This window comes from Melopsittacus undulatus, chromosome 7 (assembly GCF_012275295.1).
Source record: "Melopsittacus undulatus isolate bMelUnd1 chromosome 7, bMelUnd1.mat.Z, whole genome shotgun sequence".
Lineage (NCBI taxonomy): Eukaryota > Metazoa > Chordata > Aves > Psittaciformes > Psittaculidae > Melopsittacus > Melopsittacus undulatus.
The window spans coordinates 43,054,633-43,078,724 of NC_047533.1; the positions used below are offsets into that span (position 1 = coordinate 43,054,633).

Genomic DNA, 24,092 nt, shown 5'->3' on the forward strand with positions numbered 1-24,092 from the left:
TGTTACTTTTATTTAGCGAAGAGAATGGGGGGGGAAGGAGGGAAGGCATTTTAAAATACTACATACCTGGTCTCCACGTTTCAAGCCTGCTTCTGTAGCTTTGCTACCAAAATCTACACTGTCAACAAAGATTCCAAATCCCTTTTCTGACCCGCCCAGCAAGATAAAAGGCAAAGGGGCTTCTCGAGATGGCTTTGTTAAGGTTATCAATCTTCTCTTAGCTTTAGCGGCACAAGCAATATTTAACAGCCTCAAATGTCCACCCATTTTCTACAAGAGAAAAGCAAATTGAGTTATATATAACAACAGCCTGTCTACTCCCTGCCATTCCACATTGTCAGGAAAAAAAATCTCTCACCTCCCTCTCCAAATTGTTCTCAAATTCTTCCAGAAATCGAGTCATAGCAGGATCTCCTTCAAAATCATTGAAGTGATTGTTCACCCACAACAATACTACCCGTGTAACCTGGAAATTAATCAAGAATATAAACATTTTCAAGGAATAACCAGAACAGCACTAATGCCAAGGTTCAGAATTTTTAATACTGCTCCTTAAAGTCTATTTCCATTGGAATCCTAAATATTTTTATATATACACACAGCCTCTCCCTCTCCAACTTAACTTTACTAATATGCAATTAAGGGCAGAATAAAATAAGTATTAAAGTTGCTTTCACTTCTATAAGAAATTGTATATTGTACTTCATAAAGAATACCATGGGTTAGAAAATTAACACTAGCTGTATCATATCTGATTACAGAATGGGACACACAGGTACAAGGCCACAATTTTGATCAATTTCTGACTTATTATAACAATTTCCTGTTCATGTATATTTCCAAATCTGCTTAACTCTTCAAGCACATGATCATAAAGCTTCTGATACTGCTTTATATTGGTTTCTGAATCTCACAAATCTTTAGATAAGCCACTGTTAACTTTATTAAGCAGTTACCTTTATAAAAGAGCTATTGTATGTTTAGAAACAGGAAAAAGAAGCTATTGTGAGAAGCAGAAGTTTTAAGCAATGAATAAATGCAATTATTTTCCTTATAGTCAATCTTTCAATTTAATACTCTTCCCTTCTCTCCACCCCTACTACCTCGCAAGCAACTATGATTACCAAGTTCAGAAGGATCTTAGCTGGTATTTTACAGTTTGTTAGGAAAACACCCTAAAAGAATACTATCAATTCAAGGTAAAGCCACAAAATGAGAGCTGTATTTTTAAAAACTACATGCTTGCACCATTAAATTTTAGCTTCATATGCATTTTGACCTGGAACATCAGCAGCACTTGTTCTGACAAAATACGAATTTTTATATCTTGAATTAATACCGATTCACGCTATTTTTAAAATGAATCCAAAATGGTTGTGCCACTCAAAGTTATCTCTAAAAATACAGCTGCATTTCTTCTGTTATGCTGGGAAAGCAAATTAGCAGGGGAAAACCTCTAAACATTAAAAAAATGAGCTTAAGAACAAGATCTCATGCAAATTTTCATCAGCTAAAGCTAACCCGTCTGTTCTTTGCATCTGCACAAAATCTAAAACCTCTGCAGCCTCTTATGCTAAAGGTCTGACATTAGGCATCCAAAATCAAACCCCGCCACCCTCATATACACCCTCATATACAGTTTCCAAGTAGTTTGCCTTTTACCCCAGAAAAGCAAGTGAATTCAGATGAAATACCTAATTTATTGACCAAACTAATTAAGCACTCCAAGAGTTCAGATTTCTAACAGGAGGCAACTGTACAGCACTACACACTGCAGTTCCCAGCCACAAGGATGTAGGCTGGGGTAGCATTTCTGACATATTTGAGATTTTTCCACCTCTGAAATTGATGATGAACTTCCTTTCTGTTAAACATCCGTGGGATTTTTCATTAATGTGGATGACCCCGGAAAATCCAGGCACTGACTGGTTAAATTTAGGCTCATTTCTAAAATTGGCTGGGAAGTTACAAGCCGTACTATGTAATTTATTTTAAATCACTATAGTGATGGCTTCGGCATCAATGTTGCTTTCAAAGTTGTTATTCACTAAGGTACATGCAAAGGGCACTGCACTGGAAAGGCTTGAATGGTGACTTACAGAGGAATGCTACTATGTCACAACCAGAAACAGCATTAGAAGAGGATTAAAGCTGTAAAATACCCTGCTGCTGGGCAAAATAGTCAGTAAGGTTGGGTTCTGAAAGGTCTCTGATTACTGATCATTCTAAGGTAGTTTAAGCCTTTCCTTCTCACTGCCTATCAACCCCTAACACAAGGGAGCAAAAATCTTCCACATTCCTTGCTCCCCACTTGCTTATCTGCACTTGTCCCAAGCTGTTCTCTGACTCTTGCCTTTCTGTCAGTGCTACTAGATGACAGAAAGGGTTGGTTATTGAGATGGCAGAACAAAGAGCCACTCTTTGTTGCAGGTTTTCAGACCTGATGCCAGCAACTGTGCTGGCTCATGATTTTACAGAGGCTGGGGGGTTATTCTTCGGAGGGCAAGAAAAATAAGTTAAAGATGAACCACAGTATTACAGCTCTGAATCTGTAACAAGTCCATGCTAAACAATATTAGCTGCAAAGTCCATCCTCTCTGCCAAATGTAAAAGCCTTCCTCTGAGGCGCAGATATACCAGCATTTCTAGAATAAATACTCAGATTTAAATAAATGTTGATTTTTTTAAAAAAACTTACTGATATATTTCCATTTGTTTCAAATTTTTTAAAAAGTATCTGGAAATTTAAATTTTTGCTACTTTTTTTTTTTTTACATGTGAGAAAGTTGTATATGAGTGAAAATAAAGCATTTACAGTGCAAAACTGAAGCCTAGTACAGCCTCAACAGACAGTGTGCCAAAACCGGATATACAAGGCCTTATTCTTCCATCATAGCAGTTCTTTTTAGGGAAGATTGCTTTGCTGTATCTTGGTTGTGTTTGGGGTTTTTTAATGCTCTGTAAGGCTCAATACCTTCTTAACATTATATTAACTACATTTTCTTATCTCTTTTTATAAAAGGTCATAAAGTATTTGCAAAATTGTGTCAAGTGGTATTACATACAGAAAACACAGAACTTAGATGCTCAAATTTGAAGACACAAAAAGGGATACAAATAGCCTATATTTCAAAGCAAATGGTAACAAGTATGTAATTCAGGGGATTTCAACCTTATCCCTGAGGCTGGGGTCATTGAACCACTCCAACAACTTTTTGCCCACTTCCATTGGGCTGGAAAGAAAGGTCCGATATGTCAACAGGAAGTCTTCTATAAATGTTGGGTCTACCACAGAGTGTTCTTCCACCAAATGCATTGTTAACCTTTCAGCTGTTCCCTATTAAAAAATAAAAAATTAAAAAAAAAATAGTTATTAAAGCAGATTTTCAACAAATGCAAATTTGGTTTCTTATACCGAAGAGGTATTACACTAGAAAGAATACTGGCATACACTGACCTTTGAGATAAGTAAATGTAACAGCCTAACCGTTGTGATAAGAAATGTAAAAATATTATGCAATTAATTTCTATAGAAATCATGTAGTTATCAATGTGCATGATTCTAAAGAGAAAACTAGAAATATTAACTATTTTCAAATATATATTTTACAATATACATATATATGACCAAATCCTGAACCTAACTTGCCAAGTTAAGCTTCCAGAACATAGACTTTTGCAAGACACTCTCTTTTGCTTTTACCTTGATGACAATGTGACCTTTTCTTGTTCCAGTGCGATCAAGCTCCCTGTGCTCCTTCACCATCACAATCTCCCCTTCCTCTTCTACCTTCTGCATATTCTTCTCCACTTGATTGAGGATGCGACAATAATCTTGCTGGGCTATACAAACAAACTGGAAAGAATCATCGCGCACCAGTATTAAAATGTAAAATCTTCCAAAAAGCATTTAGATTTAAGATGCAAGTACTCTATTAATAGACAAGATAAAGTAGTTTCAGTGAGCCAAATTTGTCTTTACAGCAGTTCAGCTGTAGTAAGCAGATAAATACACAATCACAGTACTTCCACTACAATTTTCCAGCTAGAAGAGACCAAGATTCATCAGAGCAGAATGATTTAGCATTATCAGCCATTTTTTTTAGCAGCTTTGACCTCCCCTCTGCTGGAGATGAAGCTCAGTATCCTAGCTGGTATTTTTTTCTCCATGCAAGCTTTTGTGTGGTATTTAGAAGGGTTAAAGAGATTGAAGGGAAAACCTAGATTTTATTTATCAAATTTATTGCTATTGTAAATAATTTTAATTTTTCATGTAAAGTCAGTCATTAAGAAAACTAACATTTATTCAATTACATAGGTGCAGGCACACAGAAACAAATTATTTCTGGATTAAAGCATAGAGCAGGGAAAATATTTTTTATGATCAGCTGTTCAGCCAAGAAAAAGTGCAAAAATAAATGAATATTCCTAGCACTGTGCAGATATAATTAAAAGCACCCACCGCAAAATAGAAAAAGAAAATACTGTACAAACTATGAATTGACTTCTATAACTTATTAAAATTTTAAACCTGTCTCCTTTTCTGGACAAGACTGAACTGTCATTTTATACAAACTTAGATCTTTAACTGAAAGGAAATAACAATGTTTCTTCTGACTGAATATGTATGTATGCATCAGGTTTCTGGGCCTCAAGTTCTGGAGAAAGCATGTCGACAAACTCTCCATCCAAAATGAACCTTATCCAGATGAAGAGAATTCAATTTACCAGACTGGGTATTCAGGTGCCACACTTCCAGCTATTGTTCAGGGTTACATACCAGAGATTTTACATATATGCAGTTTAAAATAAAACTGCATCTGGATATTGAGTTGCATTATGCCTGTATGTTTGTAATTTTGCACATATTACAGCACGACACTCTACCTGGCAGTCATCCACTTTGGTTCTCATCACTCCCTTCATATATTCCTTTTCCATGGTAGGGGAAACACCAAAACTGTTCCCCATGCAGAGTATCTCTGTTCTTCCATCAGGGTATGTCACCTCCACAGAGCCATTCAAAATGACTGACCAGGAATCCAGCTACAAATTAAACATCACAGGATATGTGAAGACTGAACCACTTAACATTGTAGTATCATAGTATATAGATACTACCTTCACCATTTTTCCAAAGCAAAAGTTACTTTTTAGTACCTATTAAAAACATTTATAAGCTAGTTTGCCTTAAATGTGCAGCTATTTCCAGTTTATGAAAATTGGGATCTTAAGTTTATCTTTAAGAGTTTATGTAAGACTATAAAAAAAATAAAAGTTTTAAAACACCACTTGAACAAAGAAATAATAAACTTCCCAAATCAGCTCCATTAGGCAGGAAGCATTTTTTACATTATAAGGAATATTTTCTTATGCTTTTATTGCATAAGAAATGTTGAGTAAGTGCTTAAACAAAAGCTTTCAAACTAATCCAGAACAAAACCGGATTTAATTTACCTGCTCAATGTTACTTTTTTTTTTTAGGCAACAAAAGGGGACCTTAACCTTGTGGAATCCGGGATGTTTGGTATAATAGGAGAGTCAAAAGCCACTTCTACTGACCTCTTCCCCATCGTTTAGTACAATAGTTCCTGCTCTCTCCACAACTGCAAACACCATTACAGCACAGAGCTCTCTCCTCACTGACATTGTCATGTTGGCAAAAGCAGGCAATTGATGCATGAATTCCAGCAGTTGTTCTGAAGGAGAAAAAGCCCACTGAGTCATGCATGTCAAAACAACAAAGAGCAGTAAAGACAGTTCTTCAGCAAGATGCCTAAGGCTACTTAAGCTAAAATGCTGCACAATCGTTTCTGTATACTAATAAATCATATACAGTGGTCTGTTGTAATTGCTGGGTATTCTGTAGACACAGACTGGCTGGTCATATCATCAACAGAAGCTCTGCAAAGTAAAAGTCAGCATAATGGAAGAACTGTAATGTAACTGAGAGCTCTGAATACAACCAATGGTATTTGTAATGCTCCAGCCATAGCAATAACTCCCTTAAGACTATGACAGGCCTAAATAAAACACAGAAAGACATTAAGAAGGAAAATTTCACAAAACAAAAAAGCCATCCCTTTCTAGGCTCGACTTCACAGTAAATTGCACTCGACCGTCATCCAGCAGATTCACAAAATTCCCTTTGGATGAACCAGACAGGATTACTGTCTTAAAGGTGACTACTGCTGCCCTGTCTTCTGCGTGCACTGGAGTTGCACTTGTACTCAACAGTGAACTTCTCCTGTATTTTCATTTTTTTATGTGGTCCAAAACTACAGAATTCAATTTTTCTTAGTAGTCCTGCTGATGGGTTATATGCCCTATATGGTCGGCATTTTTACATTCAGTTTGATCTGAAAGCATTATTTTCCTAAGTCTTTTTTTATGCAAAATCATGGAATGGTTGAGGTAGGAAGGAACCTCTGGAGGTCATCTGGTCAAACCCACCTGCTCAGCCAGGGCCACCTACAGCCAACTGTATGCCCAGGACTGTGTCCAGACAGCTTTTGAATATCTCGAAGAAAGAAGACCTTTCTACCACCCATATTCCATGTGCTTTCCTCCTCTTTGGCTGTACTCAGTTCATTGGCTGAATTTATGGCATTTATGAATCACTTTACAGAATAAACACTAAACTTATTGACTGCAAAAGCCAATGGTGGAGAACAAGTTTGACAGTATTTTACTACACTGCAATACTTACCAATGTCATCATCTGTCCTGTCTATTGGGTCTTTCTCCAAGCAGTCTCTAACAATATCTCTACTCATCAAAGGATCCGATGCCCTTTCAATGTCTTCTTCATCATCATCATCCTCAGAATCCACTGCTGTCTCTGGCAGCCCACTGAGATCCATATCACCAGCCTCACTTTCTGTAGCCTAAATTAATGTATAAACAAACAAAAAAATAATGAAAACATTCAAATGTGTTCTTCACTACTACAGTTTTCTAGTTAAGTTTATAAAAATGACTTCTATCACCAAACACATCACTCAAATTCATGCTTTTTTAATATTGCTTTCTTTTTTGTATATGTTTTAAAAACACCTAACAATCAACTCAAAACCACTGTTTAAACAGGACTTCTAACGCTTGTTTCAATCAATCAGCCACATATAAACAGGATTAAACAGACATTATTTAATCAGTAGGTCTTGGGAGAACTGAAGGCAGCTAAGTTTCAAGGAACAATTTCTTAGAATATTAGCTAAATGTAATATTTTTTTTAATCAACAGTTCATTTAAAACAGTTTCTGTTCCTGCCCCAACTTTTTATTTTCAGACACTTAGGCATGCAATGTAGTTTTAAGCAAACAGTTTTGGAAAATAAGTACAGCATCAAAACACTACAGGAATTTTGTTATCTCCCAGTAACCTACGACTGTATTTTTCTTTCACTATTCCAGTTGTATGTGTGTTAAATAGGGCTTTCGTTTCCTGATAAACTGTATAAAAAATTACAGATGCAGAAAAAATATGAAGTAACTGCTTAAGCACCACAAATGGACTACAGAGAATATCTGTCAAACTTAACCTCCTTTTAATTGTATTAAAAGAAAGGAAAACCTGGTCCTTATATAGCCTGAGATCCTTAATATGGCACCTATAGGTAAATACATTTTAGTAATTCAGTTTTAAGGCCAAACACTTAATAAATCCCAGAAACATTTGTCTGTCACAGCTGATAAAGATCATTTTTCTTGGAACCTGATTTAATACCACAGCAGCTGCCAAGACACAGCTACAACCATTTTTAAGGAAATGGAGGTTTCTAATGAGCAAGATTTAAGCCATGGCTTGAGAAATTAAGTTTCACGTACTTTATAGGGACAGTTTATTTCTGAGACTCTGGAAACACACAATATATTCTATTTTTAAAATGCTACATGGGGCAAACACAACCACTAAAGCCTGTTTAATTGATCTGTCTCTCACACTGGCAAAAACAAACAATCATGCAAAACTAAGCCTCCAAACACAGAGAAGATGAGACAAATTACTTTGGTATTTTCATAGAATCATCTGTCCTATGCCTGCCTCACTTGATGTGGCTGACATCTGTTACTTTAATGCTATGATATACAGCCACCTTATGAATAGTACCATATGGCTGGAGACGGATCAGGGCAGCTAGTGTCATCCTTAGATGCTTCTGTCCTACAGCACAACACAAGCTTTATAATGGACTCTTGTCAATATAGAAAGCACCTTTCACAGTATTCAAATCATTCTCACTTTGTGTTGCTTGGTCATTTACTGGTGTTGCTTAGGATTTTTTGTTTTGTCTTTGTAAGAAACAAATGCTGGGTGCTTCTTAAGCAGGATAAAGATGTTACTGACATACAAACAAATCACAAAAGTGATAGCACTGACAGCAGTATTTTCATTAGCAGCCTTATTGTGTTTAACATGCATGTTCCCTATAATGTATTTGAAAGGGCTGCTATAACTACTTCTTTCAAAATAGCCTTCATCAAAAGTGACTGGTGGAAAAATTGGTGACTATGAGACAGTAGATACACAGCTTATGACACCAATCTGTCAGAATCACAAGTCTCCAACAGCAACAATTCCAATGAAGTGGGACTGACTAATTCACAGTCAATTTTGCAAACCTTCCCAGATTAAGCTCTCAAAAGCACATTAGTAAAATGAATGCAAAACTAAATTTAGTCATAAAATGCTATCATGCATAAGAAAATTCCACATCCTGTACAAAATCTGCTTATTAAAAGTTATTTGGCTTTCTTTAAATGATAAATTGGGACAGAAGTTAAAGTCTTATTATCCAGAAAAGTTGATGCTATTTTAAAAACAATTCTTAAACTTGAATTAAATTCAACTTTGTATTCAGAAAATACTTTAAAAATACTACTTAAGGCTACAATCATTTCCTGAAGACTATCACTTTTTATAGAGCTAATTAAATCTTTTCAACTGAAGTTATTTGTAGAAACCTGAATGATAAAGCAACTATTTCTAACTTACATATCAAAAAATACAAATCACTGCAATAAACAAACTCAGACTTTAATGCAACAATCCACAGAGTGATAAGAAAAGTTATAACATAGGACACCTTTAAATATACACTTTATCTTTTGGGGGGGAAAAGTAAATTCAAGCAGCTTTCTCAAAACGTTATGATTATGCAAAAGTTAGCAAAGGAACACAACGTAGCTTTTCCATTTAGACAGTATGCATTCATAGAAAAGAATCAAACAGTTCATCCCACAAGGACTCCTTTTGATAACACATGCAAAAGGTTTTGCATCAGCTTTGTTACATTATTAAGAATAATTGGATCTGTCTTTATGGTAAAAGCACACACCAGTTTATCTACATAGCCATTGCAAAAAGCTTCTTTAGGATTAAGTAGCATCAAGTATGACAGTAAGTATTCAAGGTCATCTTTGCTGACATGTTAAACTTCTTAACCCACCCAGTACTTTTGTACTTCTTCATGTTGTCGTATGTCCACAAAGGAACCCTTACTTATGAAGCAATAGCCATGCATTTGTGTAACACTAAAAGGAAAACTTCAATTAGCTACTTAGAGCATAGGGGATTCCTTCTAAACCTCAGAGTGGAAAATCCAGAACACAAGATGAATACCCAACAGAATTTGTACAACAATCAATCACGAGGCTCAGAGCTTCTCAGGGCATGTAATTAAGGATTAAATAAAACTCAGAAATCAGTGCTTTCTTAGGTGCATGTTGTCTTTGTTTCTTGAGTAATAAGAGAAATTATCTTCACTTAAATAAACCTAAAGAGACTGCATGTAAGGAAAATGCTGGATGCAGCTTGAAGTACAAAACAATGTCTCTCCAGAGTCTGAATACCAGCTGCAATAAAAATTTTCTTCACAGTTGGAGAGATGGCAAGAGAAATTTGCTGAAGCTTCAAAGGAACTACATAACAGTGACAGTCTAATTTTTTATTTGTCACATCACCAACAAGAAAGTCAGGAGACTAAGACAGACATTTTCAAGCCTGAGGTGAAGAGTTACTTCACATTCGGTACCTAAGGAGAACCTGCCCAATTTTAAGCAGTGTCTATAAAGGCTAATATTGTACTATTATAAAAATGGATGCTCCAACTGCTAAGCATCTCTAAGTCCAAAATCACTTCTAGATAACTAGGAAAGGATGCAAAGGAGCCTTCTGTAAGTTCTCAGTTAGCCTTTGGCTCCATGACTGATTTATTAGCTTGAAATATTTCCTCCTGTCATACAGAAACATTCGATCCAGTGTCTTCACAGACAGAAATAATGTCTGGGGGGTTGTTTTATATTAGCTTTCAACTCATTCGATAAAATTTACAATATCAGTAAATTACTATGAAATTCAAACCATGTAATTAGTATGTATTTATTTATTAAATACTTAATTATACTACAATCCATTATAGTTATCATATACACAAATCATAAATCTAAGGTAGTAATTTTTTCATACTCTGCTGATAGGAGGGCAAATGGCCATGAAATACCTTAAAACTCCTTCAGTCTTTACTGCACTCTCTCTTCATATTTGTTCTTTCCTAATCTACAACAAAATTTACAACACGGCAGCCCACATCTCTCACAGGAGTCAGTCTGAGCAGTTTTCCTCCCCTAGAGATGGAAAGATGTAACAAATCCAGACAATGCACACCAGGAACAGCATCCTCCCCTATCAACAGCTAACTGCTGCTTTCACTAAGCAGAGCGATGCTTGCTGAGACCACAGACATACAGAACAAGGACTCTGGAAGTTACTCCTAGGCTACAAACTATGGAACAGATTATAGGACCTGAACTCACCAGCAGTATTAAGGTACGGCACAGGACTCGGCCAAAACTGTAGAAGGAGTTCAGTAGGACACAGTTTACCTGAGCCATTTCAGATGCCCTTGTGTTACCCAGAGCCCTGCACTGCAGAGGCTGATACAGTCAAAAAGAATTACTTAATCCTAAAGTAATCATCTCTGTTTTGCATACAGTGACTTAGGGACAGGGTGCATAGACAGTCTGGTGTGAGAGATAAAAGTCTGGGCTCCCTCAGGAAGGCTTTCTGGATGGTGGACCTTTCTTCTAAGAGTTACCGTATGAGACCCGTGAGAAAACAAAGTTGATATATTGAAAATTTCCAAGCAATGCACACATCCTGGGAGGGTCTCAGAAAGGATGTTCCCGGTTTCCTGCACCGCCAGGAGTATTGGGGCTGACACCAGAGGGCAAGTAGGGCTGGCAGGAAGCCATCAGGCTGAGGACAGGATAAGGCAAAGAATGGCTGGCAAAGCAAAGAGCTGAGCCAACACAACATCACCTTCCCAAAACAAGGAGGGGGAATAACACACATTCACAGGCTTAAATCTCCTTGCTCTCAAACTGGAATCATCATCTGGTAATATATGGGACAGGTATAGGAAGCATTTAGGAGCAAATAGGAACAGGTATATGCTTCCATATAGGAAGCATTAATTAAGCGTGAGAAGCAAGAGAAAGCAGTCATACATGAGTGAATGATTTGCTTTGCCAAGTCAACACAAGACAAAAAGCAAAGTATTGTTCTTGGCAAAACAAGCCAGCACACGATCTATTAACATCCAGCATCCCCTTCCTCTACAGGTACATTACAGAGTTAGTCACTTTATCAATTTATTTCCTAAAATAAAAGTAACAACACTTTAGGATCTTCCTAATTGGCACCTGAAATATTTTTGAAACTTGGGTGGGATAAACATCAAGGCTTATTTTATTTTGCTAAGCTGTTCCTATCCTAAAAGGAGTTCTTTCATGTGCAACATTTGATAAACAAATATAGTTACAGCATTAATATTTAAAAGGAAATATTCTCAGCTCAACGCTGAAAGCATCTGAAGATTCAGCTTCATGATTTATTAAAAAAAAATCTTAAAAGGCCACGAACACAGTTTCACTGCAAACAGCTGTTTTTAAGGCTACAGAACTAAAACTTACTTAGCTGCAAAACATGACATATTATTACCTCAGAATTCACCAGTAAAGATCTAATTAATGGTATAACCAAAAAAAATATTTTATTTATCAACTGCAAGATAAGATGGCAATCTTTCTAAATCTTTGTTGCCTACTTAGCCATAATAACAGAAGTCCACCCTACTGAACAGAAAAATACTATTATATACAGATCATAAGAATTAGAGGAAAAACAACAATGAGCTTTGCCTAAGTTTTACTAAATTTGAAGTAAAAAAATGGCATGTAGATGACCGGGTTATGGCTTACTGTTTCTCAATGAACATATATGAGAGAATTAAAAAGCAAACAATTGAGAGAGAATGACTGAATCAATCTCTTGGTTTCATAAAGTATTTCAGTTTATTTAGTCCTTGACTTGAATTCAAACTGCAGCTATTTTATTTTGTTGCTGGCTTTTTTTGTCAGTACTTTAACCTAACTTAATGCTGCTACATTACATTCCTCAATGACTGAAACTGAAGTCAGAAATTAATGATTTACCCCAGTAACAGAAATCATTATGTGAAACAACAATTGGTACCATTTGGTTAAGTTCAACCATTTAAGAACCTTATCAGTTTCCACATCTGCACTTGTCAATTAATTTTCTTTAAATATGTGTACTAACACAGAAACATAGGGTTACATTCCACAATACATTCTCATATTTCTTGATGTTGACACGGGCATTGGTTATTTAACAATTATTTTGACATTGTACAATTACAAAGTTGTCAATACATCTTCAAGACATCTTTAAATGAGGTATTAATAGTATACAAATTGCAAAAACTAGATAATACTTAAGATTGACAGGAATGGAATATTTTAAAATTAAATTCAAAAGAATACTTTAGAAGTAAAAGATTCCAGGTAAATACTTCAGAAAACCATTAACTCTCTCTAAATACCCACTATTCTGTTGATTCCATTATTGCAAACAAAATTTATCACAGGAATCATACACCAGGTTGAACGTATTTCTCTGAAGTTTCTGTACAAATGTACAGAACTGTACAACTGTTTGAATTTCCCAAAAACTTAGTGATCTTTTTGCACAGTTATGAAAGTTTTGCTGAAAATCTTTGCAAAAAAAACTATTTTCAACTTATCTAGCTAGTAGCTGTATAACTATAACTACATGCCACCTACAACTGTGTCTCTAGAGATACTTGTTATTTTTATGTTAAGGTCTTTGGAATGAAAGGTATGAAAATCTGTAACACTTGAAGAACAAAGCTGATTTTACATCGTCTTCACCCTCACAGTATAAACCTGACTCCTCCTTCAAAGTAATCGTCCTCTCTTTAGAACAAATTCTGACAAACGTACTTGACTGGCATACGCTATGTCTAAAGTATTCAATTGCTTTGACATTTTTCACAAAAATAAACCTTTGCATTACTGCAATTACTGTCTAAATTGAACTGGGACCTTTTTATAGCCTCTCTTCTTCCACAGAAAAGCCTACAAGCTTATTCCCTGATACAAGCTGCATGCTACAAATATGCTTACAACTGAACTTGTATGTGTTCATATAAATGATGCTTTCCCCATTGTTAAAATGGCAATTTGCCATTAAATTTGCATTTTTAAGTACCCCAAACAAACATTATTCTTCTTTTAGTAAACAATACTTCATGTAGAAGTGGTCTTGTTAATTTTTTATTAGCATTTTGACAGAACAACATTTTAATTAGATTTGATTCTTTTTTTTTTCAGAATAACAGATTGCTGTATTTCCTATCAGGGCAAATCCTCCTCTGACATTGCAAAAAGTGTGTACACTAAGTGAAGGATGGAGACTTCCTAATTTTATTTAATTTTATTTTTTTTTCCAATTTATATTTAGAGGAAGCACACATACCACCAAGTGCTCTAGAACACCCTCTGGATCAGTTTCATGGCAAACCTCCAAACTCAAGCTGTTCCAAATGAAGAGCACAGAACTTAACAATGAGAAGCCCCCTCAGAAAAACAATTTGAAGTAAGTGTCACCAGTTCAATGTCCCCATCTTTCTCATAACAGGCAGGGGAGAAAGCACTACTGAGGGGTTGGCATCAGATCTCTACAAGGTGGGAAAACTGGAATATGCCGCTCAAGTCCGACCAGCACAAGCTGCTGTGTATTGCTTTCTCCTTGACACTGAAGAGGTTCTCTATTTTGAAGCCAACACATCTAAGAACTGTAAAATACAGCATCAGGAAGAAAAGCCCCTGACATGACAAAGTCCTAAACCTATAGTTTTGAAATTCTGACCTGTAAACACCACAGTTGCTGTTATATGCATGGCAAATCAGAGAAAGACAAATTGAAGTGCTAGAGTCAGGAACTGAACCACTTCACCTCCTAGGTCTCACCAGAGACATCTGCTGGAGAGGCCACACTGGCTGTCTATACTAATGTTCAGGAAGATTTTTTCATCCAAATATCACAAATTACAAGAAAAAAAAGTCATCAAGCACAATCCCGATACATTGCAAAATGCTATCTCTCTACATTGCCAACTCATATCCTGACAAACTACAGCGACACAAGCTATGTCACTGTGCTGCAGATTATTTGCCAAGTTTTCAAACACAGAATCATAAAGTGGTTTGGGTTGAAAAGGACCTTAAAGGTCATCTAGTTCCAATCCCCCTGCCATGGTCAGGGATACCTTCCATTAGACCAGGTTGCTCAAAGCCCCATCCAACCTGGTCCTGAACACTTCCAGAGATGGGACAGACACAACTTCTCTGGGCAACCTGTTCTACTGTCTCACCACCCTCATAATAAATAATTTCTTCCTAATACCTAATCTAAATCTTCTCTCTTTCATTTTAAAGCCAGGACCTGACCAGACTGCCAAGACTTCTCAAATATGGTGATAGTGACTGAACAACTTTATCCACCAGTTCCCTCAGAACCCATGCATAATAAAATCTTGAAATTCTTACAATTCGGATAAAAATTAGATCTTTTCAAGTCTGTTGAGTGGTTCTTCAGACAAAAAAAACTGAGAACAGACAATAGCGCAGGGTTTAGCTATAAATGTCAAAACTGTTGGCATTTGCACTTCACATCAGTATCCATTCCAGTCTTACCTGGTAGATATCAGAAAGGCTGCTGCTTCCTGAATCACTAGTGATGCTACATCCTGAGTGACTAGATGAAACGTGGGTCACCTGTGGGTGGAGACTGTCAGTAAGGTGCAGCTTTGTGAAATCTGCAGGAAGCTATAGGTGGAGCAGAAAAAGCATCATTACAATTTGAGGTAAATAACACAGCAAAAGGAATTAATATAAATTTATATCACACTTTACTCTGTGCCAATACCAAATAAATTAAGAAAACTAATGGGGCTTGAGAATGCTGCGTTAAATTTTGAGTTTTGCAGGTTTTTTAATTCATGCAGAGGTCAGCAAAATACCATCAAATTGCTGCAAATACAAGATTTTTAAAATACATGTATCTGAGGACAAACAACAGTGAAGCAATCACCCTTATACCAAAACTCTTCAGTATCTTGCTATGGGTTTTGACAGAATTAAAGTGCTGATAAATATTGTACTAGTTTCAATATCAGTGGCTTCCTGTAACAGCAAGTATACAAGCACTGTTTTGGGCTTGGCTAACTCCTTTGCCTCTGAAGTTAAAGTAGAGGCAAGTAAGGTCCAAGCCACTGACCTATCTGTTATACTTTGAGAGAAATAATAGGATGCCAAATAGGAAATGTGGGAAGACTGACACAACTGCAAAGAACTAAAATCCGGAAATGCGTTTGCTTACACACAGTGCTGAAGGATAAATCCAGACAATCTATTTGATGGACCAAGATTTGTGATGTATATTTTTACTACTGCTTTATGCACACAGCTGCCAGGAAAGTGTTTTAAGTAAACACTGTCGGACTGCAAAGTGAATTTGGATAAAGTAAGGTATTTGCTGTCTGAAGAAATATGTAAATGCTATTTAAGGGGCAAATTGCTCCTCTTCCTAAGAGCTTCCTTAAGAAGCTTACATCTCACCACTAGTTAATGAAAGTATATTAATGTACCAAGTTTGGTATGCAATAAAGGCTTCAATAATAAAAAAAAAAAAAACACCTTTCCTCAGTAATTTCATTTTTAGTTGTTTCAGCTCAGGCAAGGTAGATTCTCTCTACAGAGTGTGTTTGTACCAGGAATGTCACGCAAAGTGTATTCACCCATGTCAGTTACGAATGCTACCTTAGCACTATTACCTTTCTCCCTCGATTGAAATGAAAATAAGACCTCATTCAGTATTAAGATGTAAGTCGTCGATTAGTGTAACAGGTTAGGAGAAAAGAAATCTGCAAATTACAAGACAGTGTGCTTGAGGAAATTATTAGCTCTATACAAATAAAGATACTGAATGATTTTACTGCTGTTTGCCTGGTTTACATTTGTTTGTTTATGGAACATGCCCTAAAAGAACCTTGGCTTTAGGACTTGTGGTGAAAGCAGACAATTGGAAACCCTAGTCTTATTTAAACTGACTGGCATTTCCTACATTCTAGCACACCTGGAAATTATTCCTTCCTTATTACACTGTACCAGTGTAGTAATGACTGCAACACTGACAGCAAAAAATGGCTACATTTTACACAATTCTTTCTTAAAATTTCACAAAAGAGGAGATAAAACCAGGAACCAGACATTAATAACCCTAAAAAGCTTCAGTAAGCAAAGAGCTAGAGTTGACCTTCATATACTAATCAACAAAGGGTGGGCAATTAACAAAAGCAATAGTCTAACACATGTAGCTGTGGATGCTGCCTCCAGAAAAATCTGGTTATGCTCACCACTGATGATGATATACCAAAAGGAGAAAATACAGCATTAAGGAGTATATTAGTCACAGTACCTGCTTAGAATAGTATCTGCATTAGGATAGCGGCAGACTACTAATGCTACTTCCCTTTCCAACCCGTAAATTTGAATTATCACAAAAATTAAAAGTATACTGATATTCAAGCCTCTACATCAATTTTTTATCATTATTTGAGCCATTCTACAAATAAGTGTACATTTTGTAGGCAGAATGCATAGTAAGTGAACCATCACAGCTTTTGCAATGTGTCAATGACTAATCCCAGAAGTACAATCTCTTAAAGCACTCCAGGCTAATTTCTAAGTAGAAATCCTACATATTATTTTAAGGTACATGTACAAATCATTTAAGATTCACACATTTAATGGTAGCTTGCAAAGGTACAGTATTTCAAGGGGTTTACATTTTATAAAGTAATTACTTTATAATCACAAATAAATATTAACTCCATAGGGAGATGCATATCAAGAAAGTCTTGCACCAAGCCAAATTTTCCATAGTGCCCTGAAAATATCTCCATATCATTAACAATTACATTTATTTTTTGTCAATGCAATAACAATTCTTACGAACCTCACATCAAAGCAAATCCAAAAAATTAAGTCAAACTATGTTTAACATAATGACTGCAACTAGTGTTTTAAATGAACAGCAAAAATTTATACTTTGTTATTACACAGCAATAGGAAGAGGCAGAGATTCCACAATAACTGATTCAATACATTGCTAATAAAAGCAAGACTTCTCTTTCTTAGCTGTAGACGATCAGCTGAATGTTTGGTTATTACTGGTTTTAGAATAACTCCTCAAGTCAAAGCCACACTGCATGAGCTGGACTTGCCAAGTGGTGACAGCACAATATCAGAAGCAGGCATTTTACTTAAGGCAACTTAACTAGCCACTTTGATCCTAATCAAATAGGACTACTTACAAGCAGAAAGCACATGCTCACATCTTTGCAGAATACTAAGTCTCTGTGCTACATGCCCGACAGCAGCATCCACTTTGATTGTCCCACCCCCAGTAAGTTAAGGTGAGAAGTTGTGTGAGGAACAGAAAAATTACAAAAATTAAGTAAGCTGAAACATTTAAATAATGAGCTTAGTGAAAAGTGCGTGTGAGAAATACACACATTTCTATCTTAGTCACAAACTGCTATTTAAAACATTTCACATACAGAGCTGTACACAACAGGGGAAAAAAATAAAGCATGGATGACATGAAAAACCACATGTGCTTATTAAGTCTTTTGTGTGTGGTGATTGACCCTGGCTGGATGCGGCATGCCCACCAAAGCTGCACTCTCTCTCCCCTATGCAGCTGGACAGGGGAGAGAATACATAATGAAAGGCTCATAGGTCAAGATATGGACAGGGAAAGATCACTCAACAATTACCCTCACAGGCAAAAAGGACTTGGGAAATCAGTTTATTACTAATCAAATAAGAGTAAGATAATAAGAAAGAAAACCAAACCTTATGAAAACCCTTTCATCAACCCTTCCCTTCTTCCTGGGTTTATCTTCACTCCCAATTTTTTCTGCCTCCTTTCCCTGAGCAGTGCAGTGGAACAGGGAATGGGGATTTGGTCAGTTCATTACATGTTGCCTATGCTGCCCCTTCCTCCCAAGGGGGAGGACTCCTCCCGCTCTCCCCTGCTCTGACATGGGGTGCCTCCCACAAGCAACAGTTCTTCATGAACTTCTCCAGTATGGATCCTTCCCACATGATGCAGTTCTTCATGAACTGCTCCAGCATTACAACAAACTGTGTCTGTCTTGGAGCAAGCTGGCATTGGCTCTATTGGACATAGGGGAAACTTCTGGCAGCTTCTCACAGAAGCTACCCCTTGTATCCCCTGCTATCAAAACCTTGCCAGGCAAACCTAATACAGGCTACACTTGTCATTCAAGGAGCACAATGTTTGGTAAATAGTTTTAGGTGTGCAGAACAAGAATAAAATACAACATTCAACAACCTCAGTAGTGCCACCAACCATCACAAAGGTGTCTACCCCAAACCATGATATTTACATCCTATTTCTTACTTGCAGTGGAACACTATTAAAAAAGATACCATAATGAAATCACATGACTGTACCCACTGAAAGAAACTCTACTTTCAAGAAAGACATGACAGCTAATTTCACCACAACAGGTATATTTGCCTTGCAACTGAATTTCACTTTGTTACAAGTTTTCTATGCCTGTATTCAGCTTTCATTCCATTTAACAGTTCAACACTAACTTTAGTATTTAGTATAAAAACAAAAACAAAGGTTTTCATGCACTGTTTTAAAGTGCATATAGGCTAAATCTTGCACATCCTTTATCCTCCAGACCATGCAGCAATATGAGAAAATCTAAACACATACCCTTTGCCTCAGTAACATCACGTATCACAGACTGATGACAACACAAATGGCATCAGAACAGAAGAGCCATGTTAAACTTGTTTACCATTTTCATTAAATGATGACTGGTTTTAAGGAGTCATTCAAAGTACTAAGGATCAAAACCAATTTGTACTTTTTACATAACAAGCATTTAGTTTTCTGCAACAATAAACCACAGCTTTGCTGAAGCCAGAAGCAACTACAGTACTTCTGAACTTTATAACTCAACACTTGGGAGTCACAGCATCAGAAAGGACGAGGAGACAGTAAAAACATAGAAGGGTAATTCAGACAAATTAATGCATGATTTGCTCTTAAGAAAATACAGTTTCAAAATACATTATATGTACATTCCATGAAATAATTAGTAATCATTATAAAGGTCAGATAGCTGTCCTGATAACCCGTTTTCAGGATAACCTTCACAAGTAAGAAACATTACAGCTGCATACACACAGATCTAATGATGTATAACATGGGAACAGAAGCTTTTAATACAAAACACAAGCTGGTAAAACAGATAACACCAAAGACCTAACTTTAATTTGACAGAGGTCAAAACAGCATTTTATAAAAATACATGTAGTTCTTTTTAAGCAAGAAGCACGTGTGTATACACGCATTTAAACAGTTTACGCACATGGATAGAAACAAGAGGAAAAACAGTACATCTCAGAACTCCAAGTTTTTACTTCTTGAAAACCTTGAAACAAATGAAAACTTAAACAATTATGTGAAACTAAAGGACAAAGACTTATCTCCATTTTGAACTGTACAATACAGTCTTATCACATCTTCCTATCTTAAAAGCAGCATTTTATTACTTCCACCCTCAAAGTGAGTCACCACTTTATGCATGCAAAGTTAACAATTACTTTGCTCTGAATATGTTCCTCCTATTTTAAGAACATCTTGATTTTCTCCTGCCCTACAGCGTGTCTTTCTGTACAACAAAAAACAGTCTCTACTGCAACTCAAGAAATCCTTCGGCTTCTCCTCCTCTAACAGCATTTTAAAAACAGACTATATTTTCAGCATATTTACTGGACAAGAAATTAAATATAAAAAAGCATAAAAAGTTAGGAAAACAGAAAAAAAAATCAGCAAAATTATGCCAAACTTTTCTTTATTTAAAAAGTATTCCTCCATAGTTAGGCTTTATTTTTGTTGTTGTTGTGAAGGGGGTTGTTTGGTTTGTTTTTTAAATGTAATTAATATGTGAAAACAAATATAAAAGCAACAATGGGAAAGATGGACACAATAATTGAATTCTAAAATACAAGAGGAATTCTGGTTGAAGAGTTCCAATATACCACTAATTTTAGAGCAAACAATAAGTATTTTACAAACAACATTTTCTACTGAAGGCCAGTCAGCACTTTATGAAGTATTTATCAAGCCTGCAAAGTGACTGAAGTGTATCTGCATAACGATGTAATTAAAGGGAGCAAAGGTGTAACACTGCTGTGCATTTCACAACGAATGATCACATAAGTAACTAAGTGCCACTGAAACAGGCCAAGCAAGTACAATAGACTTAAGACAACACAAAATATCACCTTTATAGCCTCTATTTCCACTTTCTGAAATTAAAGAAATGCAAGCAAACACTGATTCTTCAGCCTCTAACCACATGCATCCAAGTGCATATTCTATAGTACCACTCAACTAATAATATGGTAAAACCCAACATAATTAAAACCAAAAGCTGTTTATTTCTTTTATAGATGACAGTCCAACAAATCTAAATAAGTAAATTAGAACAAAGCTATTTTGGTATTCTGTATGTTTTCATAGGAAGAGCAAAAGCAGCCAAATATAATAAATACTATGCCTTAGTCTTTCCCACTTTTTTCCTCACCAAGATAGTAATTGTAATTTAATTGCACTATAAGACTGTTGATCACCAACCTAGTATTCTTCAGTATCCTATAAATTCAGTAACATTTTATTTCACTATTTTATATAGATATAGATATATAAATGCTCATTTTTATATTAAATGCTTGCAAGTCTGTTGTATGTGCTTTAAGAATACACCCAGATTTATGTTATTTAATGACTGAAGGAAAAAATACTTCTAATAATGGTGGGTATTTATCAACATGTTATTTCAACATAATTCTTTTGCTAACCAAGAGAGACATCAAGAAAAACATTTTAATGGTTCACTGATTTAAAACACAGCAGTCAATGTAAGTAATTACAGAATAATAAAGTAATTCATATTGATTCAGTCTACAGACATGATGCAGCCTGATATGTTCAGTGCAGAGTTAAATTTTAAATAAAAGTTTAAACTATATACAGTTCAACTTAGAATGCACTTCCCATGGAAGCAGGATTTCCTTGTACTTCGAGGTGGGATGGAAAACATCAGGACTATCTATGCATTTTCTCTGAAAACTCAAGCAAGAGTGAAATAAAAACCTTCCAACTTGAATTATGTCTTCTCTATATCAATCACTTTATACAATAGTATCTTATTGTGAATCTCCAAACTTTCCTCAAATAGACATGTTTATGAGAAACCATGGCTCAAATTTCATGAAGACCTACTCTTAAAAACATTCTTCATCTTGATTACAACACAAAACACAACCCATATTCTGAAAACAGTGCATTTGGGTACTATTGCTGTTACAACAGTTGTTTATATACAAAGCCCACAGCAGAATACCTTTAACAAAAATACAAGTGATAAGGTTCTTTTCTGGCAAGCTCTTCATATTTTCCTCCACCCATACTTTGCTATAGGTAGCCCCCCCCAAACTATTTAGAGGTTTAAGCTAATACAACATGAGCTGCTGGTCTCAGGGAAAGACTGAGGCAGAGCGAGCACACAGTAACTTCATTTTGTTTCCCAAAACACACAACAACTGCCACTTACTGTACATCTCATAGCTCTCAGCAGCTAATCCTATGAGCATTTCATGCATCGAATGTAATTATCCTTTGCTTGAAGGATTATTGACTTCTGCAGAGGGACAGAGGTGAAGAAATTTAAGTGGGTGCCTGGGGAATTAATGAAAGCTCTCAGGGGCAACCTTTTTCAATGGAAAAGTATGAAATGCGCTCCTGACACACACCCATCGTTATTTAACTTTTCTATTGTAGGACTAGATCGGTTAGCTGCTCTTTCTTTGGCAATGTTTGTGTCACAGGTTCAATGCTGCATTTTATATTCAAAAGTGTCTTCTTCAGGAAATCTGACATAAACATTATTCCTTGAGCAAACACAGATGCCAATGTATTGGCAACAACTCAAATTATGTATAAAAATTAAAAAAGGGAGTTGGGAATTTCATCATACAGGTATTTACAGTGCCTATGAACCAAGAATAGAAACGAAAAAAATGCAGAATGTATTTGAACTAAATCACACTAAACTGAACTAAATCCTTCTAAACAGTTCTCCAAAGCTCTTCTCAGTTGTTCGAAATTCTGAACTCAAACCATTATAATATATTTACAAGGAACAGAACAAACCTGCAAGGTCAGAATATTTTTATTTAGAACTTTACTCAGAAATCTGCCTCAGTCAGAAAACACCTGGAGAAAGTGTAACTTCTTCACTGGGCAACTTTTACAACATGGGATCTGTGACGGCTTGAAAGTTAGAGCAGTTCTGCTCCAGGGATCAAACTAAAGAGACTGTTCTACAACTGTTCTGACTGTAGGTAAGCATCTAAGTACTGACAAATCTCTGATGACATTAACCACAAGGAGAACCATAGTCTGCTAAAAATTTTCCCAAATAGTGCAGCAGAAGTGAAGCCTTGCAGAAGTGAACATGCAGGATTTTCAGGTCTTCCTCCTCTTTCTTCATTAAGTATCTGGTATTTTACATTAACCAGTTTGGTTTGTTTCATAAAGTGATCAGATTTAGATCAGATCCCATTCTTCGTCACTTTCAACTACTATGAAAAGCAAAATCTCTGTTGCAGTGTATTATGTCTGCACATTTACAAGAACCTAACATATCACTCTTGGTAGTGTGCCACTATCCCACCAAGCACTTGCATTTAGAGCTTTAACAGAGCCTGCACAGCCTACACCAGCATACAAATTAGCAACTTCCCAAAGACACTGAATAAAATTGGGAAGGGAATAAGTATTGTGGAAACACACATGATGAAAACTGACAACTAGGGACAGGCACACAATGACCATTGCCATTCAGGCTGAAGGAAAGACCATTCTGAGGCATTTCAATTGACTTCTGGAATATCTCTAGGGTAGGAGTGCAGAAAATAGAGCTCAACCACTGAACTTCAGTAAAAACTCCCCATTATTTAATACCAATAGACTTGGAAGACAAAATAATAATAATAATAACAATAATAATAAAGCCTGGTTTTGCAGAGATCTCTCTTGGGAATAACTGATTTTCATATTAACATAATGCATGTTCTAGTTGATGCTTTTCCCACAGTTAGATATTTCTAAATACTTCCTCTTGTGGCTATTCGGGTGTTTAGTATGCTGAGAACTACTGCTGGGCTGGAAACTGAATGTTCTAGTTTCAGGACTTCTGGAGGCTTATAAGGTTAAATTTTGAACTCTTTGGCCTGTTACAAGAAACTGTGAGAGAGGAAGGAACAGAGAATCTGATCAGAAACTTTGCTTCCACAGGAAACCAGACAAAAGATTTATGCCTAAGGATGTAAAAGCAAAAAAAGTTCAAGAACACTTTATGCAGCCACATATGTTTACAGGAAATGTGAATTGAGACATTTTAAGTGAGATGTTTTAAATCCCATAGAACATTTTAAAAAATAAGGGGATGCTCACGTATACCTCATGTACAGACTCAATTTGGGTTTACACAAATCTACCAGGTGGACACAGGGGATGCTGAAGAG

The 24,092-nt window shown here is 36.1% G+C and overlaps 1 protein-coding gene across 3 annotated transcripts in view; it reads right to left on the minus strand.

Moving 5' to 3' along the window:
* The window catches only part of RAPGEF2 (Rap guanine nucleotide exchange factor 2), a 185,207-nt gene that overhangs the window by 32,719 nt on the left and 128,396 nt on the right, over positions 1–24,092 (minus strand). For all 3 annotated transcript variants that reach the window (XM_034064593.1, XM_034064592.1, XM_031048724.2), the window contains 8 exons: positions 15,084–15,215; positions 6,710–6,887; positions 5,563–5,699; positions 4,888–5,046; positions 3,704–3,856; positions 3,173–3,337; positions 359–466; positions 67–270 (listed from right to left, as the gene is read on the minus strand). In XM_034064593.1, the coding sequence (XP_033920484.1) occupies positions 67–270; positions 359–466; positions 3,173–3,337; positions 3,704–3,856; positions 4,888–5,046; positions 5,563–5,699; positions 6,710–6,887; positions 15,084–15,215 (1,236 nt within the window). The remainder of the gene's footprint in view (positions 1–66; positions 271–358; positions 467–3,172; positions 3,338–3,703; positions 3,857–4,887; positions 5,047–5,562; positions 5,700–6,709; positions 6,888–15,083; positions 15,216–24,092) is intronic.